Raw genomic sequence first — 16,073 nt, 5'->3', positions numbered from 1 at the left:
TACTGCTGTTCTGACCTCATTGATATCTAAAGCACCAGATAAGGTGAACAGCATCATTTATTTATACCATCATCTATTTATAACAGCAAGACGATATCTGATTAGTGTGAAATATGTTACTACTTTATCCTGAGTTTGCAAATGTCTAGAAACGCCAGCTAAAAAATAAAAATACATAGTCTCATTGAATGTTAAATAATATATACATCTATATTAAAAGTGTATTTGAATATATGTTCAATTACGTATGTGCATCTCATAATCAAATGTGCTGATAATATTTCCTCCACTTGTGTTTTTTACTCTGTATTCACAATTTGGAGGTCAATTTAAAACTGGAATAATTTGGAAAATCCAGCTCTGTTTTGACCTCACCTCAAACTAGCTCTTATAGTGAGGGGACTTATAAAGAAAAAAAATGTTGTGCTATTAAAAATAGCTCATTCTTGTGTGACTCTGTGTAGACAAATGACTCGTGTCAGACATTCCCAGTGACTTTTTACAAATAAATCCCTGTAAAGACATAAGCATCTAGACCGCTAGTGTTGGAAGACATTGCATCTAGACCGCTAGTGTTGCAAGCATCGGCCCACTAAGATGAGCATAGGACAAAATTCCAGTCTTCTCTGGTATAGGGTATTAAAGATCCTCCCAAACTAGAGTCACCCCAAAAGTCATGTATCTAATGCATAGGAGTTACACAAAAATAGGATGATTGTCTTGTCTGTTCTTTCAATTTGCTTCACCTCTTGAGAGGATTTGGTTCTTCTCTTCATTATATGCAGCCTAAATTTACTTGTGGGTGTCCACCACAACACTGTGACAGAAGGTGGATGTGCCTCCTTCCCAGCTAGTCCCTATATCTCCAGAGTTCCGATAAATGAAAAGAGGAATGAGAATGATTTTACATTCATTGGGAACAAACACATTGACAGCCAGGACCTCGTAGTGGGACTCTGAACAGGCAAATTTTCACTGGTCTCTGCCTTGTAAAAGTTGTCAATGACATAGAATCCTCTGATCAGCAACCAACAAAATTCACCCCGAGTTTCCAAGACTTGATGACATTTTTCATGAGCCCTTATCATCCTGAGAAGAAGTAAAGGCAAAATATAAAACTTACCTAATCACCTGTGTTCACTTGGGACGTAGCTCAATAACAGAGCATTCACCTGATGTGTGCATAGTGTTTGGTTTGATTCTTAGCCTCACCAGAAAGCAGTTAACAGTTAATTAATTGATTTAATATGCTCTAAGGCTTATCCTTGATTCCAAGACTGTCATTTGTTGGGAAAAGAAGTTAAAGCCCTTCTTTTTATGAAATAATGGTGCATATCTTTTTTGAGTTGATACAATGTTAATCTTCCATTGAGTACACATGCCCTAAAGCTGCACTTGTGGTCAATATTGCTACTGTAATAAATCTTTCAACAAAACATGTTTTGAAACTTGTGTGCCCTGCAAATCCTGGCGTATTAGAGCTTCAGAAATGATGGGTTAGTAGAGTAGATATGCTTGATTTAATTAAAAGAAGTCAATCTATAAGAAAATTAAAATTATCTACAGCAATGAAGATATATCACTACAAATTCATGTATATACTGTAGCTGAGGGACTCCAGCTGTAAGTTTGTCTGAGGAGCATTCTAGTTGCCTCAGTCATAACGAATATCCAGACAGAGACAACCTGAGTGCCCCTCCACTTCCTTCCCAAGGCAGAAAAATGTTAATGTCCAATCTACATGGAAAGAATTTTTGCCAATGAAACCAAATAGGATATCCACTGGGGGACAACCATTTCAGCTTCCTTGGCTCTATAACCACATTGGTTCTTGGGAAATCGAGCCCTCTGGACCCTGCTGTTCAATGTTCTGCAACATTGGTCTCTGCTTCTTTCAAAGGAATGTATGACTTCAAAAAGACCAGAGCCATGACTCCAGTTCAGAGCCTAAAATCAGTGGGTTCGTCTCAGAATTGAGAAGGTTATAGCTCTTGATTAAGTCTCTCTAAGGTGATTGATTCATGAAAGATAGGGGGCCTAAGGATCTTGATATCCTCCATCAACCTTTGTGTGCTTCCCTGAGATGATCTACAATCAGTCTAGCCTGTGTTCCAAGCACAGCTAGTTAAGAGGCTTGCAGAGCTAAACAGAGACTATGAATTAGTACTCCTCACAGATACACCATAGCCTTTCTCCACTCAGGGAAATCCTTGATGGTGAATGGCATTCCTCTGCTCCTCTAACCCTTTAGGCCAACTCATGCTTTGTTTGATTTAACTTTTAGTTTTCTTTAATAAGCCATCTTAAATTGGAGCTGTGAGTGAGTGAGTATTGCATTTGGCTAGAGCCAGCCAGTTGATTTTTATCAGTGGCGGTTGAGTCACCAGGAGACAAGATCTCTGACATGTCCTCATGAGCCAATGCAATCTCTGCATCCACGTTCCCAGGTCCAATTACCAGTCATGACGGTACATCTTCCTCCACCTCATGCTGTGTAATCCTGGGAAACAGCGAGATGCTGGAATTGCTCGCACTTTTTGCCTAAAGAATATTATACATATATCTATATGGAAATATAGATATATAATGGTTTGTGTTGGGAAAAAACTCTGTATGTGTAAAAAACTGTATTAATGTTTGTCGAGTCTGAGAAGCAGAGCCTGGCACGTAGCATTGTCTGTGTTTGAGGGATGCTTAAAAGGAAAATGCCAACCAGGAAGCACACTGAGTCTTCTCATCACCATTAGGTGAACAACCTCATTAAAATGTGGAATCTGCTCAGTGAGAAGAGATCGTTTCAATGGGCTTTTTGGATACACAGACTTTCTGCTATTTCTTTGGTTCTCTTTCTCTCATACCTGGGATGTGCCTGGTTAGAGAAACAGTGGTGACTCACTTTTCTCAGGCAACAGCTCCCTAAATGCCTCAACCAAAGGACTTCAGCCACACAGAGGAAAGAAATGACTCCTCTCTGTGTGATATTTTGCCAGGTTGTGTTTCTCTGAACCAAATGCTAACTGATCACGTGTGGTAGGCTCCACTGAATACAACTGCATGGACTGCTGTGACTTTGTGCAATGCAACATGATCTAAAAAAAAAATTTGCATCTCTTTTGGATCCTAAGGGGACTAGCAGGTTTATTGTATTTGCATGTGCTTTCCCTCTAGACTCTGGCTGCCCTAACAAGAAATTCAATAAATCTGCTTCCAAACCATCTCGCACAAGCTTTGCATGTCCAGTCTGGGCCTGAGGAAATTAACAAGAGAATAGAGCATACCATCGACTTGCGGAGTGGCGATAAGTTGAGAAGAGAGCATATCAAGCCATTCTCACTGATGTTTAAAGACTCCAGCCTGGAGCACAAGGTAGAACTGAGTCTCCACAGTGGCTTTTTTTTTTTATCTGAAGTAAATTCTTGTCGATGTTTGTGGGCTTAGAGAGCGCAAGGGCTGTGGTCTTGCTTTCTCTGCTCTTCCTTTGGTTTGGTTTGATTGGTTTTTCTCTTATTATCTTTGAAATAATGAGTAAACGGAAGGCTGTGAAAGGGAGATGCTCATTGGATAAAGAGAGACTCCTCTCTGCACTCTAAGGGACAGATGCCTAAAGGAAGAAAGAGGCCTTGACTCAGTAAGGATCAAAACGGTTTCTCCCCCTTTGAGACTATAAAGTCAAGCAGTGTTGCCAAGTCTTTGCATTCCCTTCCATTGTAACCCTGAGAGTTTAACATGCGTGGTCTCTCAAAACATGACATAAATGTAAGCAGTGAGCCCTGTATCACTTAGATTTTTAAAAAGTGCCCAATTTTTCAGTTGTCTGCTGGATCAGAGTCTACGTAAATCTCATAGCAAACTATAGATTCTGAGTCAAGCTTAACTCCTCCCTTGCTACTTCCTTTCTGTGTGATCTCTCACAAGAAAAATGACTTCTCTGAGCCTGCAGCCCCTTCTGTAAAAGGGGGTTTTGCTATATACTTGTCCCAGTCACCACAAGTGGTCTGGCTACTTTTTGTTTCTTGTGATTTTGAAAAAATAATTGACAATTCACAGAAGATAGAGAGGATCTCTTTTGACTCACAGGTCAAGGTACAGTCCATCATGGTAAGGAAACCAGGGCGCTTGAAGCAGCTGGTCACATTACCTTCACAATCAGGAGGAAATGAGCAATAAATGTTAAGGGCAGGTTCCTTGTCACCTTTGTATTTAGCTCAGGAAGCCGATCCATGGGGCTACCATCTACAGTTAGGGCGACTCTTCCTACTCAAGTAACTTAATCAATAAAACCCCATGTGTGTCCAAAGGATTTGTAGATAATCCTTCACAGGCATGCTCAGAAGTTCCTTTACTAGATGATTCTGTGTCCTGTCAATCATAAACTATCACACAAGTTATTATGAGAGTCTCCAAGACAATGCCTTGCTTAGGTAAATTGTTTAAATGATGGCAAGCCAGCACTGTGCTGGTGACATTCTCTATTTCCTTCTTCTATCCTAGCTGTGTACTGGGGAGGAGCAAAGATAGGTGGGGTGTATTGCTTAAGGGAACCACTCCCTTTGCTGCAGACAGTTCTTCCTTAGCTGAGCACAGGGTGCATCTGCAGGACCTCCAGCAAGAACAGCAGGCCATTTGCAGGCAAATTTCAGGAGTCTGATCCACTATGCATCATGAAGTTCCAGTTAACAATTCATTTATGAGTTTATTCAGCTGGCTAGAGGATTGTGCTTTCCCCACTTAGGGGAATTCACAACTGTGTGCACATGCTCTGTTACAACTGGTGTACCTGCCCCATCCCCAATGAGTTTCTCTGACCATTATTTCCGGACAGCCAACTCGAACATGAATACCTTGCACCTTCAATTCCCAATTCAGGTTCCATTGTGTCTATGCACTAAACAAACAGAAAAGAAACATTTTCCTTGCTTAACATCCCCCCAAAATAGCAGATATGATCTTCTTATTCATAATATAATTAAGGGCTTACAGGCCAAAATTAAAATCATTTTCTCTCCTGGATACTCTACAAAAGGAACAAGGACAATGAGCAAAGGGGCTTTTCAGAGAATCTTCTCAGTTAGCCTGTATAGACATCATAGTTCAGCCCAGAAGTGAACAAAACCCTTTACTCGTTCCTGCTAAAAGTGCGCTTGCCTCACTATCGCCCTAATTCCTGTGGACTGCACTATCTAGTATGTTTTAGTCAACAGTGTCTCTATCTTATTTGCAACTCCCTGATACTAGAACAAAAACAGGTCTTTGTCAGGTAAAGCATGTTTGAGTCTGAGTTGCCTACGCAGGGAAAGCTCTTCCAGAACAGCTAGAGGGTGGAACTCTGGTACACAGGGATTCGCCCGTGGACGATCCAGCCATGTGTCATCTAGCATGTGCTCTGGGGTTCTCAGTGTTGAGGGCACTGTAACAGCATGCTTCAGGAGACATTTAGTACCCACCCTTGGGTTCCAGAAACATTCCTCAGTGTCTCTCACTCTCAGATCCTCGTTGGAGAGTAAGTTAGTGTTGAGCAGAGATATATAATGAGTGGCTTCAATTACGTATCTACAGTGGAAAGTATAAAGTGACTAAACAACAGAATAAAGCAGATGCTATCATAAGATTCAGCTTGTAGGTCATCCAAAGGGACAGAGATAAACCTCAGAAGCCTGGGGGACTGAGGTTGAGACTCACTAAGATCCAGAGGCCAGGGGGCTTGTCCATATCTCAGCCTCTGCTCAGATCCCCAGGGCTTGCACCTACTGGTGCGTTTATGAAGAGGAAAAGCCCGTCCATCCTCATTCTTTGTAAACTTTGGATGGAAGGGGCAAAAAACAAGGATTTAGGCAGGAAAATGTCCTAAAACCTTAGCAAGAGAAAAGCGAGATTCTGAAAATACGGGATGTTAGAATCTGAGAATAACTTTTGTGTGATGTATGGGCTTATTGTGTCCTTAGAAAAAACTTTGCTCTCAGACTTGCAAAGGGAACACTGACCCTTCAAGAGGTTAAGCATCAGTCAGAGAAGTCCAAAGGCAAGAGCCATATTTTATTGACTCCAGGGACCAATCATCGGCCCAGTGATACTCTGCGTTCTATGTATCATTCAGATATAAAGTTACACCATATTAGGAATTTATGAGAAGCATACACAACACACACACGCACATGTACACATATATACTAGACACACAGCTGGGTTTGCACACTCAGGGTAATGATGACCAGGAAATAAAATTCACCCAATACATAGCACAGTGAGACCACGTGTCTAATCCTGTCAGTGAGAAGATAAATGGAAAGAATGTCTCAAGATCTAAACTTCAAATAATCATATACATGTTTGCCCCCAAATTCAATCTGGATGAAAAACCTCCAGCAGAATTTAAAGTGGTCCTGGTTGATACTGCCACCTGGTGGCTAGAAGAAACAATCGCACACCTCCCTGGAAAAATCTCCAGGTTTCAAGATTCCCAAGAGGGCAAAAGGTGCCCTGATTCCAGAGGCTCATACTCATACTACCAAACCTTTACATTTTAAGTAAAAATGTGCATGTTTTAGCATTTCTAAATATCTAGAGTATTTATGATTGCGAAACCTCTTTTGATCATAAAAGTATGTTCTTTGAAAGGAAAAACAGAAATGGAAACATTGATGCAATTTTGTATGAAAGGAAAGGTTCCGCTCTGCTTAGGCAACAGAAGGAAGCAGGAATGAGAATTAGTTCCCCACCTTTAAGAGATGATCACAGAGCAGACAGCTCCATTGGAATGCACAGGCTTGTCATTCAGACATTGCTTGGTCATAACTTAAAAGAACTGACATGTCTGTCAACAGTGTCATGAGCTACCAGGCTTTAAGTACTTTGTAGCATTGCACACTACTTGTTGAGAGAATAAGAAAATACACAAAGTAAGAGCATCCACGGAAACTTTAAAGCCAACAGTCTGGTGTATGGAATGGCAAAGAGACTAGACACACTCTCAAACAAGGAGAGTGAAGCCCTGCACCCAATATCGCCCTTTGATTTACACACAAACATACAGGCACACACACCACAGAAACACATAAACACACACCAAATAAGAAAATGGAGAAAGACTTCGGGTACAAAGATAGAGGAAGATGGCCCCACTTCCTACTACTAATCTCATTTCACAAATGTTAAACTAAAAAAAAACTGAGTGGACTTTGATCTGATCTTGTTCAGTAGATGTTTAAGAGGGAAAACTAAAGTTCTCCTTGGTCCCCACTTGGGAATTCATTGTGGGGAACTCCTCTCCTGCTGCCACCTCAGTAATGCTTTAGACTAGGCTACAAAAGACTATGCTACCCTTGCCTTCTCTGTTCCTTGGTTTCCTCATCTGAGGAATCAGTAGCTTGGGCAGGTCTTCACCTTCTCTAGATACTTTGACTCCAATGTGTCCTGATGATGTTGGTTTTCCAGTCACAATCCACGTTTGCTCTATCCAAAGCCATTGTTTTCATTCTCGTAGCTCATCCATGATGCATTTCCCGTGACAAGACAAAGCACAGAAGACTTTTTCTTGGCCAGGTTACAATCCATGATTCTCAACATTTTCACTTGCCAACAAATTCATGATACTGGGTTTTTCTCACATAAAATAATACATTTGTCCTGGGAAGATGGCTCAGTAGGTAATGCTTTACATGGAGAAGGATCTGTGTTCAGATCCACAGAACTCATGCTAAGCGAAACACATGGGTCAGTTCTACAGTGAAGTGAAAGGCAGAGACAGAAGATGTCCAGAATTTTGTGGCCTTGCTAGTGTGGTATACAACATGAGATTCAGTATAAACAAGGCAGAGGAAGAGAACTACCACCACAGTTGTTCTCAGACCTCCACACATGTGTCATGGCACATGCATGTCCACACTCGTGTACTTACATATCACACACACACACACACACACACACACACACACACACACAAATACTAATGGTGATGTATTTTCGGTATCGATGTTTTATACTAAATAAATGAAGAATTAAAGAAAATAAAATCTTTCTTGATCATTCAAAATGTTAACATTCTAGCATCAGCCACCATGGCCTTAAAGGAATGTTTGCCCATGTGCTTATTTGCAGGATTTTTGTAAAGCAGACTATTCTGTGTACAACACTAGGAGCAGTTTTAATCATGCCGTGCTTGAGTCTTTTTTTTTTCATGTTGCTATTCAGTTAAGACAATAATGTTAATAGCTGCATGATGTCCAATTGTGATTTTAAACCATTATTTTATTATTTTATTTTCAGTTGTCACTACTCTGTTTCCAACTATGTCTCCATAGCTATCCGAATTGTTAAACGTATTCATGCTTAATCTTTGCTTAGGGTGAGATAGTAAAGACATCAAACGGTGTACATTTAAAGTATTTCATATATACCTTGGGATATCTTTAAAGATGGATGTCTATACTTCTTCAAAATCATCAAGTCTATGAAAGAAAACATGTCCTTATTGGTTTTTTTTTTTCATATTGTGACTGGGATGAAGGTCTTTCCATATTCCTTTTGGTTCTCAGATGTTGCCTTTGGGTGATGCCCTTTGTCATAACTCCTTTCAATGAAGGCACTCACATTTGCTTTGGAAGTTGTGAGGCTTTGCTATCCAGTGGGGAACTTACTCTTTTGGGGATCACCCATTTTGTTCCCTTCTGTTTCTAGAGTTCTTAGGAAGGTAGTATATCTCAGCTTCCGGTCCCCATTCACCACTATGACAAGACTCACTATGAGTAAGTTTAGGATAGAGGTGGCAGATTATTCCAATTACAGGCAGATGTCCCCAGGCATAGAAACCCACATAAGCCCTTTAGAGCCTTTGGAGAATTGAATAGCATGGACACTTACTTGGCACTGCCTTAGAATGGGGAAAGTTCTTAATGTAGAGTAAAAATAAGAGTATGTTACTGTACACCCTGTAATAGGTTAGACATTTTGACTTCTGATGGTGGTATTTTAGTGGGTGAGGCATTAAAATAAAATTATCTCAATGAAAATTAGATTTTCTTCTTTCTTCCAACTCTGACATCATCTGTGTGATTCTGAAACTTCTTATCTTTAAGAAAGCCTCTTTCTGTAAAATTCTCTTCATTCTGCAGGATGCAGAGTTGCCTTGTGACCTTGTATGGGCCTGCTAGTCAACGGCCCTTAAGATGAAAATTATTCAAGGGGATATGCATTTTGAGACACGTTCTTGGAGAATTCTTTTTTTTTTTTATTTTCAGCCATATTTCATTGTCATTTGGCTGAGTGAGCATGAGTAAGAACAGCTCATATCAAAAGGTCCCTAGGCCAACCTGAGCCAATATGGACTCAGACAACTTCTGTAAGGCTTTCAGTGGAATTAGGAGAAAAAAGACCTGGATTCAAATTCAGGAAATAAAATCAGTCACAAAGAGTTGCATATTACTCTATAGTAGCAGAGACAGACAGACAGGTTGATAGACTCTAGTCACTCCAGTAGACTTTTCTGGACTCATACAAAAAAACCTTTTTTGTTCAAACATGTTTAGTTTTCATTTTAAAAAAAAAGGATAAGAAAAAGCATAGAGCCAATCACTGAGAAAACATGACTTGAGCCCAATTTTTGTCAAACAAGACAAAGGATTTGACCTCACTGACATGTTTATGATCACCTGCCCATAGGGGTTAGTATGAAAATTAAGGGCTGGAAAGATGACTCACAGGGTAAAGATCTAGCAATGCAAGAATGCCCTGAGCTTGGGACCCCGGAATCTACATAAAAGCTAGACACTTAGGGAAGCATCTGTAACTCCACCACAGGCCTTCAGGGAGACGAAAGCAGAGAAAGGATAATCCTCAGACTTCTTGGCCAACTACTGAACCAGGTAGCCTTGTATCAAGCTAGGCAGGGGGCAGGTAACTGACATCATACACTATATATTTAGATAAATAAGACAATTTTCTTATGCCAATATAATACTAGAGGATAAACCTTCACAACAAACTTTACAATTATAGAACTTTGTATAAAAACTATTTAACAAAAACAGCAAAAGGTGTCCTCTTAATATGTCCTGTATCCTAACGTTCCAGGATTCCAAACTCTTTCCATTTAATCTGGCAGACTTGTCACTCATTAAGTGAAATACTCCCAGTATACCTAGCTCACTGGAGCAGAAACATTGGCTGCCTTGTCTCCTAGGATGTGTCTTAAGAATGAGAAATATAGGCTCTTTATTTAAGGGCGTCCTTTGAGTACCTCCCAGTATTGTGTCTCTTCCTACGAGAACAAGCCATTCACATGTTTTGATCTCTTTCACAAATGGGTTTCTTCATGTTCCCATAAGAATTGTCTCTCTAGCTTCTCCTGTTATTTCTAGTGCCATAACTCAGAGCACTTGATCTGTTCAGTTCATGTTCTGCTTGTCTGTGTTCTACTAACCACCATGTTCTGAGCATTGGAGAAAGACAGAAAGTTACAGCTTCTGTTCTCATGGAATTTATACGCTCTTTTGTGATCTTCATCCAGTCACTGACCTACCCATCCTAAAAAAAAATGGGATAAAAGTGCCCATGAGCTTCTAGGCTGTTGTGCAGTGGAAATGCACGGAAGGTTTATGTGCCTCAGAGGTTGCAGCAAACTGCTACTAAAGTAGCAGCCTAATAAGCAATTATTCATCTATCAGCATCATGTCAGGCTCTGTCCGAAGCATTTTATACTTATTACCTCATGTATTGTTACAACACCCTTTGTGTAGGTGCTAGCTTTACCATTTGACAGGTGCGAGCCTCAGAGAATGTAAGTACCCTTTCCAAGGCAGCATGGATGGGATTCAAATCTATTTCGGTCTGTCTCCTAAACCCAGACTACCATTAATACAGCAGAAAATCTTACAATTTCATAGTGCCTGCTTTTCATGCAGTTTAGAATATTTCTGTGATATTGGCAGCTAGGGATATGATACAGGGAAGTTATTATATAGCGATTCATGTGGCAAAGATCTTGAAGGGAGGAAAAGAGTAAAATGTAAACTCATAATCATTTCTTTGATCCTTTCCCTACCTACTACATAGATACATGTGTGCACACATATACAAATAACCCACCATATGCTTTTGCCATCACGGGAAAACACTGAGAAAAACAAACTAACACTAGGGCAGCTGTATCACGTTAGCTCTGTAGGTACATGTGTCCATCAAATAAGTAAATAAATAAATTCATGGAATACATTTCCTCCTAGGACAGTGGGAATAGAAACAATCCTGATCTCTGTACTCAGAAGGCAGAAAAAAAGGTTAACAGTCAAGAATTGCTTACGTAGAGGAATGGTTTGAAAGAGCATACAAAAGATAAGGTAGCTCTTAAAAATACTCAAGGCATTTGAAGTTAAATTGAGGGGAGCACCACATTTTATACATAAATTAGCTATTAGATCTTGCTCATTTCTATTTAATAAAGACTATTGTAGTTTTCATGACATGAAACAAGGTCTGAGTTGAAAGCTTTCAAAACATTCATTTAATGTTACTATTTCCTGCTACATAAAAGCTACTATTTGCCACCCAAGAACTTCTTTAGATAATACTTTCTCTGAGTAAAATTGATATTTTATATGTGTTCAAAATTTCTCTCAAGTGTCTGTGAACTTTAAATTTTATGTGGAGGATTAACAGATTTTAGTAAAATGGTATCAGACACTTCAAATGCTTTGTCATACTATGGACTCTTAAGTTACCATGACTGAAATAGGGAGAAATTTGACCAAGAAGGCTTGAAAACAGAATAACTCACTAGTGGGTTCTGATGTTGGCCTCTAAAATAAGTAATGAGCAGCATGCACATCTTTCTTGGAGATGATCAGAATTTTTTGCATCGTTCCATTCCTTGTTTACAGGTTGGAACTTGGAGCTTGAATCAATGGTCTCAGATGTTATCTATATTTTTTTTTCTAAATCAGACACATCTTCATCACCCTCTTGATCTCATTTGGAAGGTTATTTTGAAGGAATGGGTCTCTCGTAACATCTGGTTTCTCTAAAGATTTTTTCTTTATCTTGTCTTTGTAAGTCTTAAAATAGTAGGAGTATTGAGGTCTCCTTCTTCATGAATGAATGACAAGTTTCAAAGAGGCTCAGAAAAGAAACCTAGCCCTTATTCAGATGTAGCTTTATAGGATTCTCCACACTCTTCATGCCTTGCAAAACACTGCCATTTGTACCAGCCTCTAGGTGATCAAATAATTTTAAGGGCCATTTCAGCTGTGTTTTTTTAATTGGATATTTTTATTTGCATTTCAAATGTTATTCCCTTTCTTGGTTTCCCAGCCATAAGCCCCATATCCCATCCCCCATCCCTTCTTCTATAAGGGTGTTCCCCCTCCCCAAACACCCCCCTTCCCGCCTCCCCGTCCTGACATTCCCCTACACTGAGGGGTCCAGCCTTAGCAGGACCAAGAGCTTCTCCTCCCATTGGTGCCCAAAAAGGCCATCCTCTACTATATATGCAACTGGAGTTATGGGTCTGTTCATGTATAGTCTTTGGGTAGTAGTTTAGTCCCTGGGAGCTCTGGTTGGTTGGTACTGTTGTTCTAATAGGGTTGCAAGTCCCTTCAGCTCCTTCAGTCCTTTGTCTAATTCCTCCAACAGGGACCCCCATTCTCAGTTCACTGGTTTGCTGCTAACATTCGCTTCTGTATTTGTCTCACTCTGACTGAGCCTCTCTGGAGAGAGAGCTATATCAGACTCCTGTCAGCATTCACTTCTTGGCTTCATCAATATTATCTAGTTTTGGTGGCTGTATATATGTGGGCTGTATCCCCAAGTGGGTCAGGATCTGAATGGCCATTCCTTCAGTGTCTGCTCCAAACTTTGTTTCCTTATCCCATCCTATGAATATTTTTGCTACCCCTTTTAATTCCACACTTTGGTCACCCTTCTTCTTGAGTTTCATGTGGCCTGTGGTATTTGGGTAATTTGAGCTTGTGGGCTAATATCCACTTAACAGTGAGTGGATACCATGTGTGTTTTTTTGTGATTGGTTTACCTCACTCAGGATGATATTTTCTAGTTCAATCCATTTGCCTATGAATTTCATGAAATCATTGTTTTTCATTGCTCAGTAGTACTCCATTGTGTAGCTGTACCACATTTTCTGTATCCATTCCTATATTGAAGGGCATCAGAGTTCTTTCCAGCTTCTGACTATTATAAATAAGACTGCTATGAGCATAGTGGAGCATGTGTTTTTGTTGTATGTTGGAGCATCTTTTGGGTATATGCCCAGGAGAGGTATAGCTGGGTCCTCAGGTAGTTTGATGTCCAATTTTCTGAGGAACCTCCAGACTGATTTCCAGAATGGTTGTACCAGTCTACCATCCCACCAACAATGGAGGAGTGTTCCTCTTTCTCCAAATCCTTGCCAGCATCTGTTGTCATCTGAGATTTTGGTCTTAGCCATTCTGACTGGTGTGAGGTGGAATCTCAGGGTTGTTTTGATTTGCATTTCCCTGATGACTAAAGATGTTGAACATTTCTTTAGGTGCTTTTTGGCCATTCATTATTTCTCAGCTGAGAATTCTCTGTTTAGTTCTGTACCCATATTTTAATACTGTTATTTGATTCTCTGGAGTCTAACTTCTTGAGTTCTTTGTATATTTTGGATATTAGCCCTCTATCGAACATAGGATTGGTAAAGATCTTTTCCCAATCTGTTGGTTGCCATTTTGTCCAAATGACAGTGTCCTTTGCCTTACAGAAGCTTTGCAGTTTTATGAGGTCCCATTTGTTGATTCTTGAACTTAGAGCATAAGCCATTAGTGTTTTGTTCAGAAAATTTTCCCCAGTGCCCTTGTGCTCAAGGCTTTTCTCCAATTTTTCTTCTATTAGCTTGAGTGTGTCTGGTTTGGTGTGGAGGTCCTTGATCCACTTGGACTTAAGCTTTGTACAGGGTGATAAGCATGGATCAATCTGCATTCTTCTACATGTTGACCTCCAGTTGAACCAGCACCGTTTGTTGAAAATGCTATCTTTTTTCCACTGGATGACTTTAGCTCCTTTGTCAAAGATCAAGTGACCATAGGTGTGTGGGTTCATTTCTGGGTCTTCAATTCTATTCCACTGATCTACCTGCCTGTCTCTGCACCAATACCATACAGTTTTTATCACTATTGCCCTATAATACTGCTTGAAGTCAGGGATGGTGATTTCCCCCAGAATTTCTACATTTCATGACAAATTAGATTCATGTTTTGTTTTTTGTGGTATATTACATTTGTATAAATAATGTAATGTAAGTATGCTCTAGGTCATCACCATGACATATGATGCACAAGCCTAACTGTAGGAGAGGTCAAGTTACTTGATTCTCATATACAGGACTCACAGTTTGTTCCAAATAAGAATCTCTTTAGATTTAACAAGGTATTCATTTAGAATAATTAAAGATGTATGAGAAAAATCCTCTTTTTTAACACTAGTTTTATCTAAAGATGGAATGAAATTTCAAAGAAAAAGTTCATTTATTCTATAATTAGAAAAGTCTAGGGCAGAGATAATGCTTATTTCTCAGCAATATTACTGAGAAATGTTGGTAACAATAAAGCAAAGGCAAGAAACATAACCTACCTCATTTATGAGAGTATCATATTCTTCATAACTAGTCACAAAGTGCATAGTTCACCTTTGGAGAGTCAACTTCCCTGTTATTTTTATTGGAAGCACCCTCCTTACCATGTAGGGATGTAAAAATATCGTCAGCACTCCTATTTTTGTATTGGAGAATGAAGGATCCTGATAAGTAGAATGTTTTCCTTCTTCCTCACTAAATAATGGTTTTTCAGAACTGTCTCAAGGACAGAGACAGGGAAGACAAGAGGCACTACCCAGCATATCTGTAGCTAGCTTCACTGACCATCCTTCTGTGGATGAAGAATCTGGAATGGGCTTTTCTTCCACATGACTATGTAATGACATTTGGATTTCTCACTTTTCTTGTGATGGATACAACTGATTGACCCTCATGACTCTGACTAATTCTACAGATACCATTTCAGTAGACTTCAGGGTTAACATCTTCAGATATGAACAAAGTACAACTCATCTTTCTTGAATGTTGCCTTCCCAAGACACTGCTTTGAATGCTTGCTACATATGAACTCAGTTTAATTTCTAGAAACCCTTGTGAGTGGCTCCTATGACATTCATTTTCTATGTTACAAGAATGAGATATATAAAACCGAGTAGATACGCCCCAAATTCCATAGCCAGTAGGTGTAGAAGCTGAGGTTCAAAGGTGTTGTGCTCTGGATTACTCCATGTTCACAAACTGAAATACAGAAATATTAGTGTGGTCAGATGAAGACAGAACCAAGATGAAACACGGAATGTATAATTCTGGAAAACAGAAGCATTTAACACACATGACATAGCCATACACTGAAGTATTCAGACCCTCACAAATCAAAATGAAGTTCGGTGAATCAGTGCTCAGTCTTGATACTGTAACATCCTGAGCCAATTAGGAATTTTCTTTTCATAAGCCTTCTTTCCTTGTGTTTCAAAGCCACAATGCATTTCATTCTGAAACCCAGTATTCTGTGTTTGATTGACATCAATGGTACAGATTTTTCTTTTTGTGACTGTGCAAGAACTGAAACTCAAACATGAAAATAATAGGATGGTTGAGCATTGCAGACCTTACATGTCCCATTTGGCAGGAGAGACAAGCGAGGTTCAAAGACATTGTTTTTATTCCATACCTGATGTGCCTGGAGAGAAAGTAAGTCTCCCTATGTGATTCTACCAGATTGCTCTTGGGAGAAAACAACAAGCTCAAACGTCCAGCAACTGTAGTTGGGACCAATTATGGATTTGCAATTGTTTAAGTGTCATCAGTAAGAGATAATCAAGAGAGAAGTCACCAGGACTCTTTGGGAGAATTATTCTCCCAGTGAAACAAGGACAGTGAATGGGAAGGTACCTTACATAAAAGGAAAAGCTCAAACTTAGGCATTAAACAGAGAGTGTGAAATAGGATGCCCTGCATAGTCATAAAGACAGAAAATATGCTTCCCTGATAAAACAGAGGTGGCTACCCAGTG

At 39.7% G+C, this 16,073-nt stretch overlaps 1 protein-coding gene across 3 annotated transcripts in view; it reads left to right on the top strand.

The window, feature by feature from the left end:
- The window catches only part of Adcy8 (adenylate cyclase 8), a 212,190-nt gene that overhangs the window by 141,649 nt on the left and 54,468 nt on the right, over positions 1 to 16,073 (top strand). For 2 of the 3 annotated variants that reach the window (XM_032916091.1, XM_032916083.1), the window contains exon 8: positions 3,169 to 3,366. The exons of the other annotated variant lie outside the window; for it this stretch is intronic. In XM_032916091.1, coding sequence (XP_032771982.1) covers positions 3,169 to 3,366 — 198 coding nt within the window. The remainder of the gene's footprint in view (positions 1 to 3,168; positions 3,367 to 16,073) is intronic. 3 annotated transcript variants of the gene reach the window in all.

This window comes from Rattus rattus, chromosome 1 (genome assembly GCF_011064425.1).
Source record: "Rattus rattus isolate New Zealand chromosome 1, Rrattus_CSIRO_v1, whole genome shotgun sequence".
NCBI lineage: Eukaryota > Metazoa > Chordata > Mammalia > Rodentia > Muridae > Rattus > Rattus rattus.
This window is presented reverse-complemented; position numbering and strand designations above follow the sequence as displayed.